This window comes from Sciurus vulgaris (genome assembly GCF_902686455.1).
Source record: "Sciurus vulgaris genome assembly, chromosome: 8".
Taxonomy (NCBI): domain Eukaryota; kingdom Metazoa; phylum Chordata; class Mammalia; order Rodentia; family Sciuridae; genus Sciurus; species Sciurus vulgaris.
Window position 1 is genome coordinate 97,558,013 of NC_136468.1, and position 18,462 is coordinate 97,576,474.

The 18,462-nt window shown below is 39.4% G+C and overlaps 1 protein-coding gene across 5 annotated transcripts in view; it reads right to left on the minus strand.

Moving 5' to 3' along the window:
• Positions 1-18,462, minus strand: part of ELMO1 (engulfment and cell motility 1) — a 565,675-nt gene that overhangs the window by 267,440 nt on the left and 279,773 nt on the right. For all 5 annotated transcript variants that reach the window (XM_079151165.1, XM_079151164.1, XM_079151167.1 and 2 more), the window contains exon 14: positions 14,846-14,950. In XM_079151165.1, the coding sequence (XP_079007291.1) occupies positions 14,846-14,950 (105 nt within the window). The remainder of the gene's footprint in view (positions 1-14,845; positions 14,951-18,462) is intronic.

Below are 18,462 nucleotides of genomic sequence, written 5' to 3' on the forward strand. Positions count from 1 at the left end.
GTAGCTAAACCACCATCTAAGAAATGTGTGTCATTTCATGCTCCCCAAAGCAACACGGGAGAGTTTCCTATTAAATCATTTCACTGGCTCATCTGGACTTAGGATGGGTAAAGAAAATCCTGTGTGTCCCTGATACTATCCTCAGGTGGAGAAGGAACAGCCAGCAGGCCCAAAGGCTCTCCCAATCAGCACCACTGCTGCAAACCTGCGGCAAAGCCATCAGGCCCTCCCTTCCCCAGTGGTAGTGAGGGTGGGATTTGCCTGTAGGTGCCTACTGATATTCTGAGAGAACTGGTAAATCAGAGAGTGTCCCTCACTTAACTCTGTGACTGCTTAGCAATGTGAACTGGACCCTGGACTCACCTACCAAAATCAATCAGATCACTGCAGTTAATGCCTCGGATTCTCCATAGCTTGCTTACTGCTGAGAGGAGCAAGTAAGATGATGCATGAGAAGGCAGAGGCTCTAGAGGGATAGAGTAAGCTTCGTGCTGGAGCAAGTTAACCAGCAACTGCTTGATCTCCAAAAGGTCTGTAAGTCTGGAATTGTTGGTAGCTTGACATCAGCCATGATGGGACTATTTATGCTAGAGAAAGTGGCAAGTGCCCCATACTAAAGGCAGAATTTTTAAAGACATTTATTTTCACTTTCTTGAATTAGCTGTGAAATACATCACCACCAGAACCGCCTGGATCCAAAGTCCAAGTGTGCCATTTACTGTTTATTGTAATAAGGAACAAATTACATCACCTCTCTGACACCTGGTGCCCTCATCTGCAGAAGGGGTACAATAACAGTGTCTACTCTGGAGAGTGACTGTCAAGTCAAGAAGGTAATACGTGTAAAATGTTCATAAGGGTGCATGGCACACATTCATCACTCGATAAATTTTAGGGGTTCTTTTTGTTTCATTTTGTTTTGTTGTTTTTTGTTTGTTTTTTCTTATTGTCAGTTACAGAGTCCCAAGCTACCAGGCTATGAGTACAATTGACCCTTCTGCTAAAATAATTAACTAAACTTTGGTCTTCTTAGTTATTGGCTAATGCTGCTCATGTCTGCTCTTGTACATGCATATGACTTCACAATTTTAATAACTGAGACATTATATAAGGCTTAATACCACATGTAGCTCAAACCTTGGACATTTGATGGTCCCACCACTCATCACAGAGATTCCTTCCCTAGTAAGTTTCAGTTGTGATCCTTTGGTACTTGTCACTTAGGAACATTACAGATATCGAAGGGATGGAGGAAGGCAACACAGCACACCTTTCATCACATCAGGGATTCTACACAGCACATCCTTCATCATTCATTAATGAACCCAAGGATCAAATTAAATTAAATGATTCAATGATTGACAGCCAGAGCACAGGGCAAAAGAGACAGGCTCAAACATTTCATGATTAAGGAAGATAATGATTGGCTAATAAAACATAATATATAATTCCAAACTAATGCTATAAAAGGTAGTAACACAGAAATAAAAACAATGCAAGAGGAGTCTGAAGAATGGGATCTAAGGAATGGGATCTAAGTGGACAAGTGGTGGCTGGAAAAATGACAGGCAAAGGACCTGGGGTATGGGAGTATTATCTTCTGAATGGTCAGCCAGGCTGGCTTCTTTGACCTTAGTAATCACACATTTTAAAAAAGATATAAATGGCATGTACAGGCATCTCGAATTCTAATGTCCAAGTGTCAAAACTCCTGTTATAAAATAGCATTTAATAAATTAGCCAAAGAGAAGTTAGTTATTAGTGCTGTTGTATCTATCATTAAAATTGTTTCTCTTGCTTATTAAAATACAAGAAAATATTGTATATTATTTATGATTTATACTAAATTTTTGAATCTTGGATTTTACCAATGCAGGGGAAAAGTTGATAACATTAAGGTCAAAGTAAAAATAAAGTTACCTGACAATGTCAAACAGTTCTGGGTGCATCAGGTGTATCACACAGTACCTAAGGGGGAAGCTATTTTTAACTAATACAGTGGGACAGTTGGAAACATTATCACCTCAGTTTTATAATACTAATGCAAAATGCCTTCTGAGTTGGTAGGTGGATTGCTAATACTGGCTGGCCTCTAGTCACATAAATACAACTCAAAAATGAAAGTCAGCAGTGATTCACCCAAGTACAAGCATCAGCGTATCTGGGACAAGGCCATTTTGGGGCATACCAATATAGCTTCTAATTTCGTTTCCATTCCAGGGTGGCCAAAGCCAGAAGGGCAGCTGCAGCCTGGGAGGATAAGTGTGCTCCAGATAGAAATCCATTTCCATGGCTTCCTTCCTTGAGGTCAATCCTGCCAGAAGGCAGAGCACCAGAATCTGGCCTGGTCCAGTCACTCACTTGGTTCCAGCACTCATTTAACAAATGTGTTCTGAGAGCCTTCTGTGTGTCCAGCACTGCTCTGGGCAAGGGGGTGCAGCAGTGACTCAGCAGATGCTCCATGCCCCTCCACACCGGTGAGGGCCACCAGGAAATAGGGTAAACACAGAGCATGTAAAACAATGAACACTGGAGAAAAACGAAGGAGAGAAGGTGGAGAGAGAGCAAAGCGATGAAATTACAGCTATTTGGTAGCGCGGAAAGGCTGCACTGAGGGTGAAGGAAACGAGGACGTGAGCCACAGGGCTGCCTGGGGAACAGATCGGCAGGAGAGAAGCAAGTGACATGCCAGTGGCCACAGAGCACCTGCTACATTCAAGGACAGCCAGCGTGTTAAGGACTGAATTGCGGTCCCCTCCCCCGAATTCCCAAGGATGTGCTAATCCTTAGTATCCCAGTATGTAGTTATTGGGAAATCAGACCCTTAAAGGAGGACTTAACCTAAAACAAGGCATGAGGAAGGGATGCTAATCCAAGATGACTGGCATTTCTCTGCGGAGAGACACCTGGGATGTGAGTGGACAGAGGGAGGACTATGTGAGGATGCAGCCACTCCCAAGCCATCAGGGGTGATCTCAGGAGGAGCCAACCCTGCTGGCACCTTGATCTTGGACTTCCAGATTCAGAACAATGGCAAAATAAATATCTGTTGTTCAAGCCACACAGCCTTGGTTAGTTTGTCACAGAAGCTCTAGCTGACTAATACAAGGAGGTTTCTGTGGCTGGAGCTGAGGGGGAGAGGAGCAGAAGAATAAAGATGATAGGCACGGTATTGTAAAGTCTTACCAGGCCCCAGTGGGAGATGGGTGTCATGGGAGGGTAGTGAGCAGGGCAGTGACATGATCCACCCAGTTTTGGAAGAATCACCCTGGAATCTTAAAATTCTGGCTACCATTTTGAGAGCAGGCAAGGGGAGAAAAGGTGGAAGCAGGTAGAACAAAATAGGAGGTTATTACAGGAGAGAGATTTGATGGGCTGTATTGTTTTAGTTGTAGTATAGGTAGAAAAAAGAGTGCAGCTACGGATAAGAAGGTGGAATTAACATGACTTGCTTATAGAGGTTTGCTGGTAATTGGGTCTTAATAAGATGAGGAACAGAGATCTCAGAGTCACGGGGGTGGGGTGTCTGTCAAAGCAACCCATGCTCATTACTGTGAAACATCTAAGCAGAATCTCATGAGCAGGTCTAGCCATGTCTAGTTCCTGCAGAAGCGGGAGCCACTGCTATGAGGATATTATGAGTAATAAAATAATTGTTGAGTTAAAATGTTGAGCAATAATAGAAAAATATAAAATCAATAATCTAAGCTTCCACCTCAGCAAAGTAGAAAAATGAAGAATAAATTAAATCCAAAGCAAGCTGAATAAAGAAAGTAATAAAAACCAGAGTGCAAATCTATGAAATTAAAACTGGATATAATAGAGAAATATCAATGCAATTGAAAGCTAATTCTCTGAAGAGATTAGTAAAAGTGATAAACCTCTAGCCAGGCTAACAAAGAGAGAAGGGGTTGTGGGAAGGAGAATAGAGAGAGAGAGAGAGAGAGAGAGAGAATAGACAAATTACTACCACCAAAAATTCAAGAGGAGTCAGTATTACAGATCCTATGAACATGATAAAGGAATCTCATGAACAACTCTGTGCTCACAAAGATGATAACAGATTAAATGCACTAATTCCTCAGATGACATAATATACCAAAACTCAGAAAAGGAGATATACTCTGAATAATTCATATCTATTAAAGGAACTAAATCAATAATTAATAATCTCCCCAAACAGAAAGCATTGAGCCCAAATGATTTCTCTCGTATATTCTACCAACACTAAGGAATAAAATGATACTGATTCTCTGCAATCTATTCCAAAGGATGGACACAGAGGGACCACTTCCTAACTCATTCTAGGAGGCCAGCTATGCCTTAATACCAAAACCACACACATTACAAGAAAGGAAAACTGCGGATTAACAGCTCTTTGAACACAGCTGTAAAAATTTTCTACAAAATATTATTAAATATAATCCAACTATATATACAAAGAATGACACACCATGACAAAGAGCAATTTATTTTAAATATTCCAGGCTCACTTAACACTGGAAACATCAATTGATAAAATCCACTGTATCAACAGGTTCAAGATACAATATCAACAGATGCAGAAAGAGCATTTGAGAAAATTCAACACTGATTCACAATAAAGATCTCAGGAATTTTTATTCTTGAGAATTAAGAGGGGAACTTCCTTGGTAAAGAACATCTACAAAACACCAACAGCTCACATGATATTTGAAGCTGAGAAACTTGACTCCTTATCCCTAAGATTGGGATTGATGCTGGGATGTTCCCTCTTGTCACTCTTATTCAAAATCTTTCTGGTCATCCTGAGTAATGCAATACATTAGGAAGGGAAAATAAAAAGGGTACAGGGTGGGAAGGAACAAGTAAAACTGTCCTTGTTCACACATGACATGACTGTCCATATAAAAAATTCCAAAGAATCAATACAAAGACTCCAGGAATTAATAAGCAATTATGGGTAGGCTGTGGGACATGGGCTCATTAATGATAACAAAGGTACTACATTAAGACAAGATGTCCATAACAGGGGACACCGTGTGGGAGAAGGGCGAGAAGGGATATAGGGGAGATCTCTGCACTTTATGCTTAACTTTGCAATACACCTAAAATTGTTCTAAAACATTACAGAGGCCAGAAGACCTATAACCTCTGGAGGAGAGAGGATTCCCAGAAACCTTTCCTTTGCAAAGGAATAGGCAAATGTAAGCTGCTGTTCTGTGAACCCCTGCGCTAAGACATGGTTCAGCAATCCGTGCACAGGATGAGGGAGGAGTCACCGCACACTTCCAGCATGCAGCTCAGAGCTCTGTACTGCTAAGGTGGAAGAAGCACATCGAGGTGAAAGCTTGATCAGGTTACAGAGGAAAAAAGGTGGGCTGCCCTCCAGGCAGGTACTCAAAACAAATTTGATCTGGATAACACTGCCAGGCATAAGAATGGACAATGTGAACTAAATCTGGAGAACCACTCTGGAGAAATAAGATCTTAGTAACTAGGTCTAAGACAGGGTAACCACAATAGCAACTGTTGGCAGAAGGCCTGGTAGGAACTTCAGTGAGGGGGTCATCCACACATGAGCCTTCTCAAGTTTTTAATCATATAATTCACCTTGGCCTTGGGTTTACTATGCATCAACTGCATATAGTTCATTATATCACTGGATTTCATTTTTTTTTTTTTCCTTAACCAATCCAACATTGTTTTAAAGTCTGCAGTCTTGGTTGTTGGTTTTCTCTCTTTTTGTTTTGTTTTGTTTCGTTTCTGGTGTTGGGAGTTGAACTCACACCTTGCACATGCTCCACCACTGAGTTGCACCCCCGACCAAACCCAGTGTGTTTAGCATTTAAATAATAGCAAGAGTTTTCAGAGAAAGCTAAGTGAAAATTTCTAAACCTGATGCCCACTTTGGGCTCGTACTGTGAAAAACTAAAACAGGGAACTACCAGGTCTGAGACCTGCTTCAGATTGCACTTACTGAATCCAGTACCAAGAGAAGGCAGGTGAGGAGGGCAGGTGGTGGGATCACAGCCTGCACCCTGAGACATCCAGCAGTCTGCTGTGTGTGGAGTCTGCCCGCCCTCCCTGGGATATGATGAGTTTTCTGAAATAACACTAAGCCCATGTTTAACAGTGATCTCATCCTTAGGCCTGAAGCATTCCATTCAAATCGTTGGCTTTGGAAGTCAGAAATTGTGCCTTCCAACTCAATTAGTAAATCTAATCACATATATTCACACTCTCAAGGGATCCCGATTGTTTGGCAGTAACAGCTTGGTTATTCACAATCAACGAAATTAATGCTGCTATTTTTAAAACATGGGGGAAAAAACTGTACATAAAAACAAGCCTCCAAGCTGTGGACCTTGGTCAAAGAAAGAATAAAAATAAAAGCCAGGAATAAACTATTTAAATGAATTATTAGACAAAGAATCATTTAAAAAGTCCCAATGAGGCTGTGCGGGGTGGTCCTTGTTATTCTAAACTTAATCTTTGCTCCACATCACCTAGAAGGAAAATGTCACTCAAATAAAAAAGGTTCCTTTACACCAAACTCTGTGTTTAACTGGCAACATATAATTTTATTAAAAAAAAAAAATTAGGAGCAATTGCTGCTGAAGCTGTTTCAGGGACAAGGGGAGGGGAAGATCTGTCAGCACTATGGGAACAAAAAAATGATGTGCCACCAAGCTTCATTCCCATCATTTGCTTCATAGTTAAGTTTAATTACACATTACACACTGTCCTGTAATTATGCCACTTGGGAAACTGCCAATTTCCCCCTTGAAATGTTAAAAGTTCCTTAATTTACTTTGAAGACTCAGCATCGCCTCCACCAGTACCCTGTCTTGGTGCATAGGACTCTTTTGACACATGCCGGACAGCAAGGGACCCATTTGGTGGTCTGAAACCACAGGGCAGAGGACTGATGGTACTCAGAGCTCCCGGGACTGGACCCTGAATTTATGATAAGATCAGGTGACTCTTCTTTCTTTGAAATTTACAACAAGAGAAATTAAGAAATATGCCTTTTCCTTTTGTCTTAGGAGATTGGAATTAAAGTCCTTCATTCTCAGCAAGGAAATAAGCATCCAACACACAATGAAGTATCCAGTCTCTGAAGTTTACAACTGGGATGGAAATACAACAAATATACACATAAAACCCCAGAAGACTATACGTCTACCCAGGACCACTTTATAGACTAGCAAAGAGAGATGTCAATCAAAACATTCTACGTGCTGCTGATGTACTCAGGACTTCGCAAATGACTGCAGACCACCAGTATAGATGCCCACTTACTCACGGATTATCTCAAGCATCAAGCAGATAACTAGAATTCAAGAAGCAGTCAGTATAATAAGGAGTCTGGAGCTAATTTCGAACACAATGTGTGCCCTGCCTACAGGAGATGCAAATTCACTTTCCTTTTAAAACTATTGGCCAGTGGAGCAAAGTACATCTGTAGGATTCCTTTGAAATGTGATTGCAACCTCCATATGCATCTACAAGCCCCTAAAAGGAATAGGACATGGACAAATAAAGTAGACCACCTGGACATCCAATTCAGCTCTAGCACATCCTTAGTTGTATGACCTTGGGTAAGCCACTCAACCACTCTGTGTGTCAGTTTCTTCAACTGTAAAATGAAAATACTAACAGTGCCCACTTCTAATGAAAGTGTTTAGCACAGTTGTTGTCTCATAACCAGTTCCAAATGTGTTTGCTGTTATAATTATGCTTGTGCTTTTTTTTGACACAAGAGGAAGAAAAACTTAAAAAGAGATTTCCTCAAATGACTTTGGACTTGAGGTAGGCCTCAATAGACAAGGCAGAGAGATCTATAGGCTGGAAGAAAGGGCTCAGAGGTTACCTGATCTCCCTGTACCTGGGGGTACTGAAGGGAAGATCACAAATAATGCATGTTAATAATGTGTGTTAAGTACTCAGAGTAAGGCCTCAAAAGACGCTAGTTCTTCTCATACTAGGACAACTTGTAACATTTCTAGAGGTTTCTGCCTCAAGAATTAGGCCTCTTTGACCCAGCCATGAGTGTGGGTCCAACCAAGATTTCTCTCAATGATTTGAAGAAGTTTGTATACTATGTATGCATCATAAGGAGGAAGAACCCACTTAAAGTTTTGAAATAATATAAACATGCTCTAAATTTTTCATCTGTTGGGGGAGGATAGCTTTAGTGAAAGAACCTTGAGAAAGTCATTCTTAGGTAGAAATATCCATCTTTTTCCAAGTGTCATTTACTTGACATATTATAAATATTTCTATCTTGACTTGATATTCTGTTAGAAACATATACATGCCCTGGATCACAACAGCTTGAAACTAAAGTAATTAATCTTATTTTTAAAGACATTTCTATGTTTCCCTTTCAGAAAATTCATTATCTTCTATTACAGGCACCCAGAATACAGAGTTATCACAACAGGAGGAAATGGGAAATGCTAGTCGTAAATTATGAGGGACCACGAAGCAAGAATTGCAGAGTACATCACCAAATTGCATACATTGATTATGTGAATTGTTTTTGTATACCAATTATACCTCAATAAAGAAAGAATTGCAGGGGATGTAAAGAACATGCCGTTTCCAGGATTTACTTTTTCATTTTGTTCCTGGAAGGCTCCAGATTTTATAAATTCTGTTGGGTAACAGCTTTGTTGGGTAAGATTTTCTAAATCAGCTGGGTAGCTGTTTTATTAAGAAAACCTTTAGGCTGGGGGTGTAGCTCAGTGGTAAAGCACTTGCCCAACATGAGGAAGGTCTTGAGTGCTAAAGGACTGGAAAAAGAAAATGTGAGAGAGAGAGAGAGAGAGAGAGAGAGAGAGAGAGAGAGAGAGAGAGAGAGAGAGAGAGAAGAAAACCTTTATTTATGACATGGCACCATGAGAAATAAAACCATTCTGTTCCACTGACCAACCACCAGAATGTCTGCCTAGGAAGTGATGCCATTGTTTAAAATCAGGTCACTGGGAAAGGAAGCAAGTCCTGAGCGAATCTGATTAAAAAATAAAATAATTTATAAAATGGCAAAATATTTACCATTTTGATATATTATGAAAAACTGGGAAAAAAAGTATCAAGCAAAAATTTGAGGATTCATTAGAGGTGCCCCGTATGGATCCCATCTGACAATCCAAAAGGAAACAAGGAATCCTCATTAAAACAAAACAAAACAAAATAAAAAACTGTCACTCTCTTTCATTGCTTGTTTTTCAGACCCTATCTTTCTTCTTCACCACATCCTCTCTGCATGGCCCCAGTGCTTGGTAGTGTTTGATAATATTTCCTGAATGAGTCAACAAATAAATGATTGTGAATGTTAAAGAGATTTTCCTTCCTTCAGTTAGATGCTATTTTTAGCATCCAAGAAGCTGGACTATTTTTGTTTTCTGTATATTTTTTAATCCTCTGAAAAAGATACAAGCAATAATAGAACCATCTCATTTGCATGCATTTGGCTTTTATTGCTGCACATTAAAAGTTTATCTGAATTTTCTAGGGTCTGAGATTAATGCACAGCATGCTTCTGTCTGGCTGGAATGCCAAGAGGGGGGGCAGATGACTGGCAATAGTTTCTGAAGGTCTGGAATGCTGCTGCATGCTCCTTCTCATGTCACTAGTTTGAATTGAAAGACCACAGCTGAAATCTAGAAAGCTCTGCAATGATACCTTCACTAGGCTCATTTATTCCTTTAAATGACATTGTTCAAGTGTCAATCAAATATTTGGTGATACAGTGGTATACAGGAAAGAGACAACCTCCGTCTTCAAAGGATTTACAACCTAATAAAGACAATTTGATACTGTCTATAAGGTTTGTAATAAAAAGAGGGAAGACACAGCCTTTCAATTTTAGAAACTGCTTCCTGACCAGGATGGATTTATAAAGATCATAACTGAGTACAACCCCTTGTCTGATGGTTCTGTGAACGTCCCATCTAATCATCGTCTCTGACTCTGTCCCCTTTCCATGTCAGGAGGGACAGCACTGCTGTCTGCATCACACTCAACATGGGACAGGAGGCTATAGAACTGAAAATAACTTGAGATTTACATCCAAAGACGTGAGTTTGAATTGTGCTTGTCTACTGGTTGTTTGACAGAGTGGAACTCTGTACCTCTCTAGGTGTCAGCTTCTGAACCTATAAAATGATGATAGCAATGCATATTTCCCGGGGTTTCGAGAAGACTGAGCTAATCTCTGCATCCTGGCTTGCATGATCTAACCTGTACTAGGCATTCATTTTCTCTAATCAAACAGGAAGTTGGATATTAGCATCAAGAATTACTTTGTCTGAAACCACCCTTTCTGTCAGTTGTAGCCTCTTCCTTAGGTGCCTTTTATAAACCCCATTCCACCTGAGCCCTGGTATCCTACCTTTGGGAGTCTTAAGTTTCCTTGCCTTACTTCCTGCTTTGTGGTTGAAACTTGGCTACCACAGTGACTAGCACACTGTGGATTGCCATGGATAGGAGGAGCACAGAATCAAAATATGCAACACACAAAATATGCAACAGCTTCTTTCTGCTACCTTGTCTCTGAAATACTAACAGCAGGAACACAGAAGTGAGACAATCTTCCGCCTGTCTCCTCATAGAAGAGAGCCTAATACCTATCGCTCCCTTCGTGGGGAGAGCTGGGGAGTGAAGCATCCCCAGAACAAGAGCAATTATGCCCAGAGTAAATAAGACTCAGAAGTCTGAAATCATGCAGTGCCTCCAGATTTTATCCATGCACAGTGGGATGCTCAGATTTGCTATTCCTCCTCATGTTCTGTGCCCGTCCAAGTGTGGGGTAATTCAATTACATCCACAGCTTTCATTAGTACATAGTTACAAAAGTTGATTCAATATTACATAAGAAAGCAAGCCATCCATCAGGAAACACATGTGGCAAAAATATACCTTTATAACTGCTATAAGGAATGAAGGCCATTATTCTCAGATGATTCAAAAAAAATCATTGGCAAGAGACCACATAAATAATACTAAAGAAACTCCTTACTTGCTTAATTAACAAGAAATTATTGAAAGTTGCTATGTGCCAGGGTCTAGCTATATAGATGACCTTAGATGCCTGCTCACAAGGAGTTTATAATCAATTAGGAGAGACAGAAGATAAATTCATTTAAAGCTAGAAAAGATTATAGGAATGAAATTGTCATGTGTGCAGGGTGTAAAGAGAGTCGATAATGTCATTTGTGTAGAAGGCCAGGAAGGTTTGTGCAGAGGGATGAGCTTTGCTTGAGGGTTGTTCAATAGGCAGATGGTGTGGGAGGGGCATTTGGGCACAAAGAAAAGTGACTGTAAAGAACAGGCAGTGGGGAACTGCCTGGCTAGCTTGCTGTCCGCCATCGTTTTGTAGGGACGAACGAGTTCATGGCAGTATGGAAGACAGAGAAGACAGAAAGAGGGGTAGGAAGGGAGAAATAAAGCCACAGAGATGGGTTGTGGCCCAGGGATGGAACCCGAAGAATTCCGAAATATGTTTAGAAAGATCATCCTAGCAGCTGGCTTGGAAGGTGGTCTGAAAGTATCAGACTTTGGCAAGGAAGTCATTAGGATCAAATGCAATGCTGCAGATGAACGGATTGGAGGGAACAAGAATGTTTAAGGAGGTGGAATAGATGACATCACTGCTCATCTATTCCTTCAAGCCAGAAATCTCCCTCTTGGTTGGAGATAGTCCAGTTTAATTTAGCCCCAACCAAATGGCTTCTCTCCATGTCCATGCCCACTGCCCTGGTTCAGATTACTTTCATTTCTCTACAATTTCTCCAATTTTATTTTTGCCTCTATTCTGGATTTCTCATGTTGGTTTTCTAATGAAAGAAGGATTTTTCTAAACTTAATTATCATCTTTACTTAAAACATTTCAGAAATCCTCCACTGTCTGTAAGTCCAAACAGGCACCTTGATATGGCTTCAAATGTCCATGATGAACTATCCCACCTTTACCTCTGAAGTCCTGATCACCTACCCACTCCCATCTTAGTGGCCCTATGCTAGCTGGCTTCCCAAGCCCACACCCTTACACCTTCACTCACAGGCTTCCCTCCACTGGGGGTATTCTTCAGGCTTTTCCCTTCACCTATTCAACTAGAATTATCCAACAGTTCTCAGCCTGGACACCACTTCCTCCAGAAAGCTTTCCTGATCTGATCCTCATAGCTGTCTGTGTTGGTGACTCTCCTCTGTCCATTGTCCTCTTCCCAAACAAGATACACTGCAAATGACTTGGAAACTGCCTGGTCTTTGATGTTTCACCCCCACCCCACCTGTACCTGTCTGTCATTTCCATCTCTAGGCAGTAGATTTTACCATGTCAGAACCATGAGTAAACTGCTCCTCCATCATCCAGCTCACTGCTGGGGTGCAGTGTGAAGAGCAAGGGATATGTGTGTGTGTGTGTGTGTGTGTGTGTGTGTGTGTGTGTGTGTGTGTGTGTGTTGTATGTGATACAATTTCTCTTTTAAAAAATTTCAACTATAAATCTGCCTGGTAAAGAAAGTAAATGGTGAGACTGTAGAGATTCAGAGTAAATGTTTATCAAATGAACACATAAATAACAAATGAGTACCTGCATTCATACAGAGGATGTACCTTGTCAGGAAAAAAAGAGAGTAATTTTATCAAAATGCAAACTTAAAAAAACCCCACTTTATGTTTCAGAAGAGACCATTCCATTCATAGATCAAAACTTAAAGCACTGTCAGGGATCACTGTTTTCATTATCTACAGTACTAGTGCTTTATCATTGGGGTGTTTATCTTCATAGTCACAAGAAAACTCTCTTGCAGAAAACCTCTAATTTTATACAAGCCACTAATGACATCATTCATGGAAAGAACTTTAGCTTTCTATCCAGTAGTTAATGCTCCAGCAGTTAATGCCTTAATCTGTGTCAGATAAGACACAGAAAACATCAAGGAAGGATAACTTTTGAGGGAGAAAAAAAGACATCCTAGGTATAGCAATGTCTAACTAATAAATAAAAGTGCATACGAATAAAAAGGGTCACACTTTTCCTTACACATAGGTTTTTCTTTTAAGTCTCTATTGGATATAAAGTTCCTTTCAGGTTGTCATGGTATTAATTTCACTTATAGCAGTTAGAAAACTCACTGAAGAAAACAGGCTTAAAACATTAAACGGCTTTTCATGAGACATATGCTCCTTATGCAATTAACAATACATTCAGCATCAATAAACTCTAATTTTAGAGACATTCATCTGCAAACATTAATCAGTTGATGGTAAATTCAATTTCTACTTGACTTCTGTTTTTCACGCTCAATTCTCCAAGGATATATACTACATAGTATCTCAAAAAGTACTAATTTACTTACTATGAAACAGATTGAATTCCTAGAAAATCTCTGTGTAATAAATATATACACATATAAGTCAAATCAAAGTTGTATGAGAAAATAATTTTCTTAGGGAAGACTGTGTTATTGACCCAGCACTTTCAAAGAACCAAACCTTTCAGAGATGTGACCATAAATTCCTCCATATCATCAAACTGAAAACAATATTTCAGAATAGTTCAAAGCTTCCCAAATTGCATATATAGAAAATCACATAAATTAAAAATATACTGCCTACAAAGAACATGGAGACCTGACATGACTTTATTCAAGGGGGTCACTGACAGGGGGCATAATTTTTCTCTGTGCAGACTGTCCCACATAGTACAGGTTTGGCCAGTAGCTCCCTACCAGAACTCCTGACAACTAAGAAACGTGCCCCCACATTTTCAAAAGCCCTTTGGAGGAATACTGTCCCAGCTGAGAGCTCCCTTATTTGCAGAAGAAATTGTAGCCCAGACAAAAGGAATTTCCTGCATCAATATCACTAGAAAATGACAGTGCCGTCTCTCGAGCCCAGGTCTCTGGGATGTCAGAGCCACGGAGACCAGCAGAGAATGTCAAAGTAAAGGATATGCTCTGATGGGACTTTCGGTTCAGCCTTAGACTTCCGGCCTTAGGTAACTTATTCATCAAATATTTTCTAAGTTAATATCTATTCATCATACCAATTACTTGCCAACCCCCTTGTCCTATTTATTCATATCTCTCCCTGATCTCAATCTTGGACCTACCCTACCCTAACTGCACCTGGGCTCTTCTCTCTGGAGATGAGAGAGAGGGCATCATGAACCCAGAGCTCCAATTGTGCAATCCTGAGGGACAAGCTTTCTATGTCACTGTCACCTAACACTCCCCATTTATTCCATAGGACACTGTCCAATCAGCAGGTGGCATCTTCTATATGAAAGAGAAAACAGAGGACTCCACTTCCTTTTGTCTCTCCACCAACTAATCTAACTTAGTAGCTGGAGTCTCACTAGTCAGCTATGAAATGTGAGAGAAGGCATTTCTCTTATTTCCCTCTCTCTCCCATTTTTCTCTTTCCTTTTGCTTATTTTATTGTAGTTCCAGCATTTGACTGAACAGAAGCCATGTGCCAGTGACAATTCTGGGTTTTTACCAACTTATAAGGAATCTCCACTAAACTGGAGGTCGTGTAGGTTTTGTGTAAATAGTTCATTTCTGTTCCTTGTTATTTAAGAGTTTTGTCATAATCCAGTATCAGAGTATATAAAAGGCTTCCAAGTACCTTTTTTTAAACATCACTATGTGGAAACAATTTTAAGTCAAAAATTCCTTTTTCAGACCCCCTGATCCATTTCATCAAGTTTTAATTTTGTAGTTTACCAAGTGAAGAAAGACAAAACTCTGGGATCACTCTTCTAAAGGTAACCCCTTCTGTATTTGTAGGTTTAAAATTAAAATTCAGTAGTAAACTTACAGTAACTAAAAGGGGCTTGCATGCTTACCCGGATGTATGCATCCTGGTGGTGCTTAGCAAAGTAGAGCATATTGTCTAGAGCCAACATTCCAGGAGGAGTCTGCGTAAAATCCATGGCAGGGTTGACATGATTCTGTGATGAAAACAAAATGTTGCATGAGATTATTATTTTTTATTTTTGCTTTCCAAGAACTTATTTAAAAAACATTTTTGAGGCTGCATTAATATTTTAACATTTTTTAATCCTGAAATTTCATACAAGTTAATATTTATAATTTGAATACAAAAGGTTTTCATGGGCTATAAGCATGATATACATGTAAACTTTACTATGTTTTTATTACTGCATTAAAATTATACATAACCGTGGGATTCACTGTGACACATTCATATATGCACGTAACGTAATTTACTCCAATTCATTCCCCAGTGTTTCGTTTTCCTGCTCTGCATTCCTCCCCTTGTCCCCCTTCTTGTACTCTTCTAGTATTTCTTTTATTTGTTTACATGTATATTTTTTCATCATTGCATTATAATTAAACATAAAAGTGGGATTCTTTGTGCATATTTATACATGCATATGTTAGCAGACTTCACCAACCACCAGGGAATTGGTTTCCCTCCTCAGGACAAAAGTACCATAAGGCAAGCTCCAAATAATCAAATAAGATAGTGTTTTCTATCTCCTTGTAAGCCTACCAGAACTGGAAAAGGGACTTCTCCCTGCTCTACAGGTTCAGCAAAACCAGTTTTAATATTCAGGGTTAAGAGACCCAGCTGCAGCTGAAAATGTAAGCTTATTCATAGACATGTAACATTGTGAGAAAAAGAAAAAAAAACATAAAAATTACATTTCTGGTAGGTATACTGAAGTGAAACTGACAGTATTTGGGGGAAAAGACCTGGATAAAGCCATGTGTCTGCCACTTATCCCAGAAACTGACTCCAGGAAGCACTACGTATGAGCACCTTAACTTCCTCACTCTCATGTGTGAGGTTAAGTATGGCCACACCTGGCCATGGGCTTTGGGAGCTGTCCAAGGTTACACAGTCCACAGGCCTCTAAGTACAAGACACTGAATGCAATTCAAGTGTCCACAAGGTCCCAACATCCACCTGCTCCCAGAGAGCACATCTGGTATTATGGTCACCACAGACAGCACGATGACATAATAGTTACAAATATGCCTAACTGGGAAGCAGGCCTGGCTGACCTAAATTCTCCATATACTTGAGATGATCCAATAAATAAATAACACAATGACTCTTTTGTGTGTGTTGGTGGGGTGGGGGGGGTGCTTACCAGGGATTGAACTCAGGGGCACTCAACCACTGAGCCACATCCCCTGCCCTATTTTGTATTTTATTTAAAGACAGGGTCTCACTGAGTTGCTCAGCACCTCACTTTTGCTGAAGCTGACTCTGAACTCACCATCCTCCTGCCTCCGGCTCTCAAGCAGTTGGGATCACAGGCGAGTGCCATGGCACCTTGCACAATGACACTTATTTAGATACCAAATCACTCTACACATTAGTCACTGAAAATAATCACTAAGCACTGTCTTGAAAATGTAGATCTAAATGGGGAATGATTTAAGAAAAAGCATGGGTTTTTTTCCCATGTTAAAAGATGAAGAGAATTTTGAAGACAATTGCCGTATAGAAACACTACTGTTTTTATTAGTGCATTATAGTTATACCTAATAGTGGGGTCCCTCTTGATATAATCATACATACATGAATATAATGTGCTCCATTCAGGCCCCAGGGCTTCTTTCCCTTACCTCCTGCCTCACTCTATTCCCCTTCCTCTGCTCTACTGATCCTTTTTCTATTTATGTATTTGTTTTTATTTTAGATATACAAAAAAGTAGGAGTCACTGTGGTATATTCTTATATGTAAATAGCACAACTTTTTCAATTTGATTCCTCAGTTCTTCCTTTTTTCCATCCTTCTTCCTTTGCCCTCAATCCTCTTTATATACTCCAATGATCTACCCTCTATTTTTGTGGAATCACAAAACTATCCCCCAATCCCCACTTTTTTCCTTAATTTTTCTCTAACTTCCACACATGAGAGAAAACATTTGATCCTTCATTTTGTGAAGCTGGCTTATTTCACTTAGCATGATGTTCTCCGGTTCCATTCACTTACTAGTAAATACCACAATTTCACTCTTCTTTATGACTGAGAAACACTTCACTCTGTGTGTGTATGAGATACATACACACACATTTATATAGTTATAGCAGCACAACTCACAATAGCCAAATTACAGAACCAGCCCAGTGCCCATCACCAGATGAATGGATTAAGAAAATGTAAGATACACTCACACACACACACACACACACACACACGTTATAAATATTGATGTGTCTGTATCACTATAATATGCTGATTTTAGTTCTTCTGGATACATACCAAGGAGAGGTTTACTGGGTCATGTGGTGATTCTATTCCTAGTCTTTTGACACTGCTGATTTTTGCGTGTTGATTTTGTACCCTTCAACTTCACTGAATTTATTTAGTAATGTGAACAACTTTATTTAGGTGGGGTCCTTAGGGTTTTCTACAAAAGATCATGTATCTGCAAACAGAAAATTTGGTTTCCATTTTCCAATTTGTCTGACATTCATTTCTTTCTCTTGTCTAATTACTCTAGCTAGTTCTTTCTGTCCTATATTGAATAGAAGTTGTGAAAATGGGCATCTTACTCAGCCACAAAAATGATGACTATGTGAATAACGCATTTGTTTAATTAGCTACATTTAGCCATTCTACAATATATATATTTCAAAGCACCAAGTTGTACGTGATAAAATCATACATTACCTGTTGATACAAAAATTTAAAATAATTTAAGTGCCTAAGGATTATTAAAGAAAACAGCTTTTAACTTATGACCCAAACAACTTGAACGAAAAGACATATTTATATTTGACCCTGAAAACTTTCTAATTTGATTCTAGTTTGAATCGCTGTTTTGCTGAAGAAAATGGTGTTAACAGTAATTTTTTTCTAATTCTGGTACAGGAAGGCCTTTTAATTCCCTTGTTCAAGGTTCAATCCACCTACACTTTTCTACATTATTCAAGAGTACATCAGTTTAGTCTTTACTGAGCTGCTTTGAAATTTTGTTTATGAGCTAATGAACAACATCTAAAACCATGAAAGAGTGGTACTGCCTACTGGCCAGAGTTCCAGTGCCAAAACATCCCTATTCATCACGTCTATTTAAGTAGGTTGTGTCACTGCAGTGATTTGAATATTTTATTTTAACATTTTATCCTGATTCATTTGTTAAAATGTTGGAAGTTTTTAAAATACCAAAGTACTACTGCCAATAAGAAAGATAGAGCTCATAAAATACATATAATTGTAACAAAAATGAAAATCAATTTGTATGTCAAATGCAGTGCAGTTCAGTCTTAATTTGACATTCATTGGAGTAAGAGGGTCTAACTCACATTCAAGAGTAGGGAAAAGAAAAAAAAAAATCAAAGAACTGGAAATAAATGACCAAAGATTTAGTCAAAAGAATAAATTGTACTTAAAGATTTTATATTTTCAGCTATTTATCAAGGAATAGTGGAACTTTCCCCATTTGTGTGTAACAAAGTCATAAATTGAAGACTTTGCTA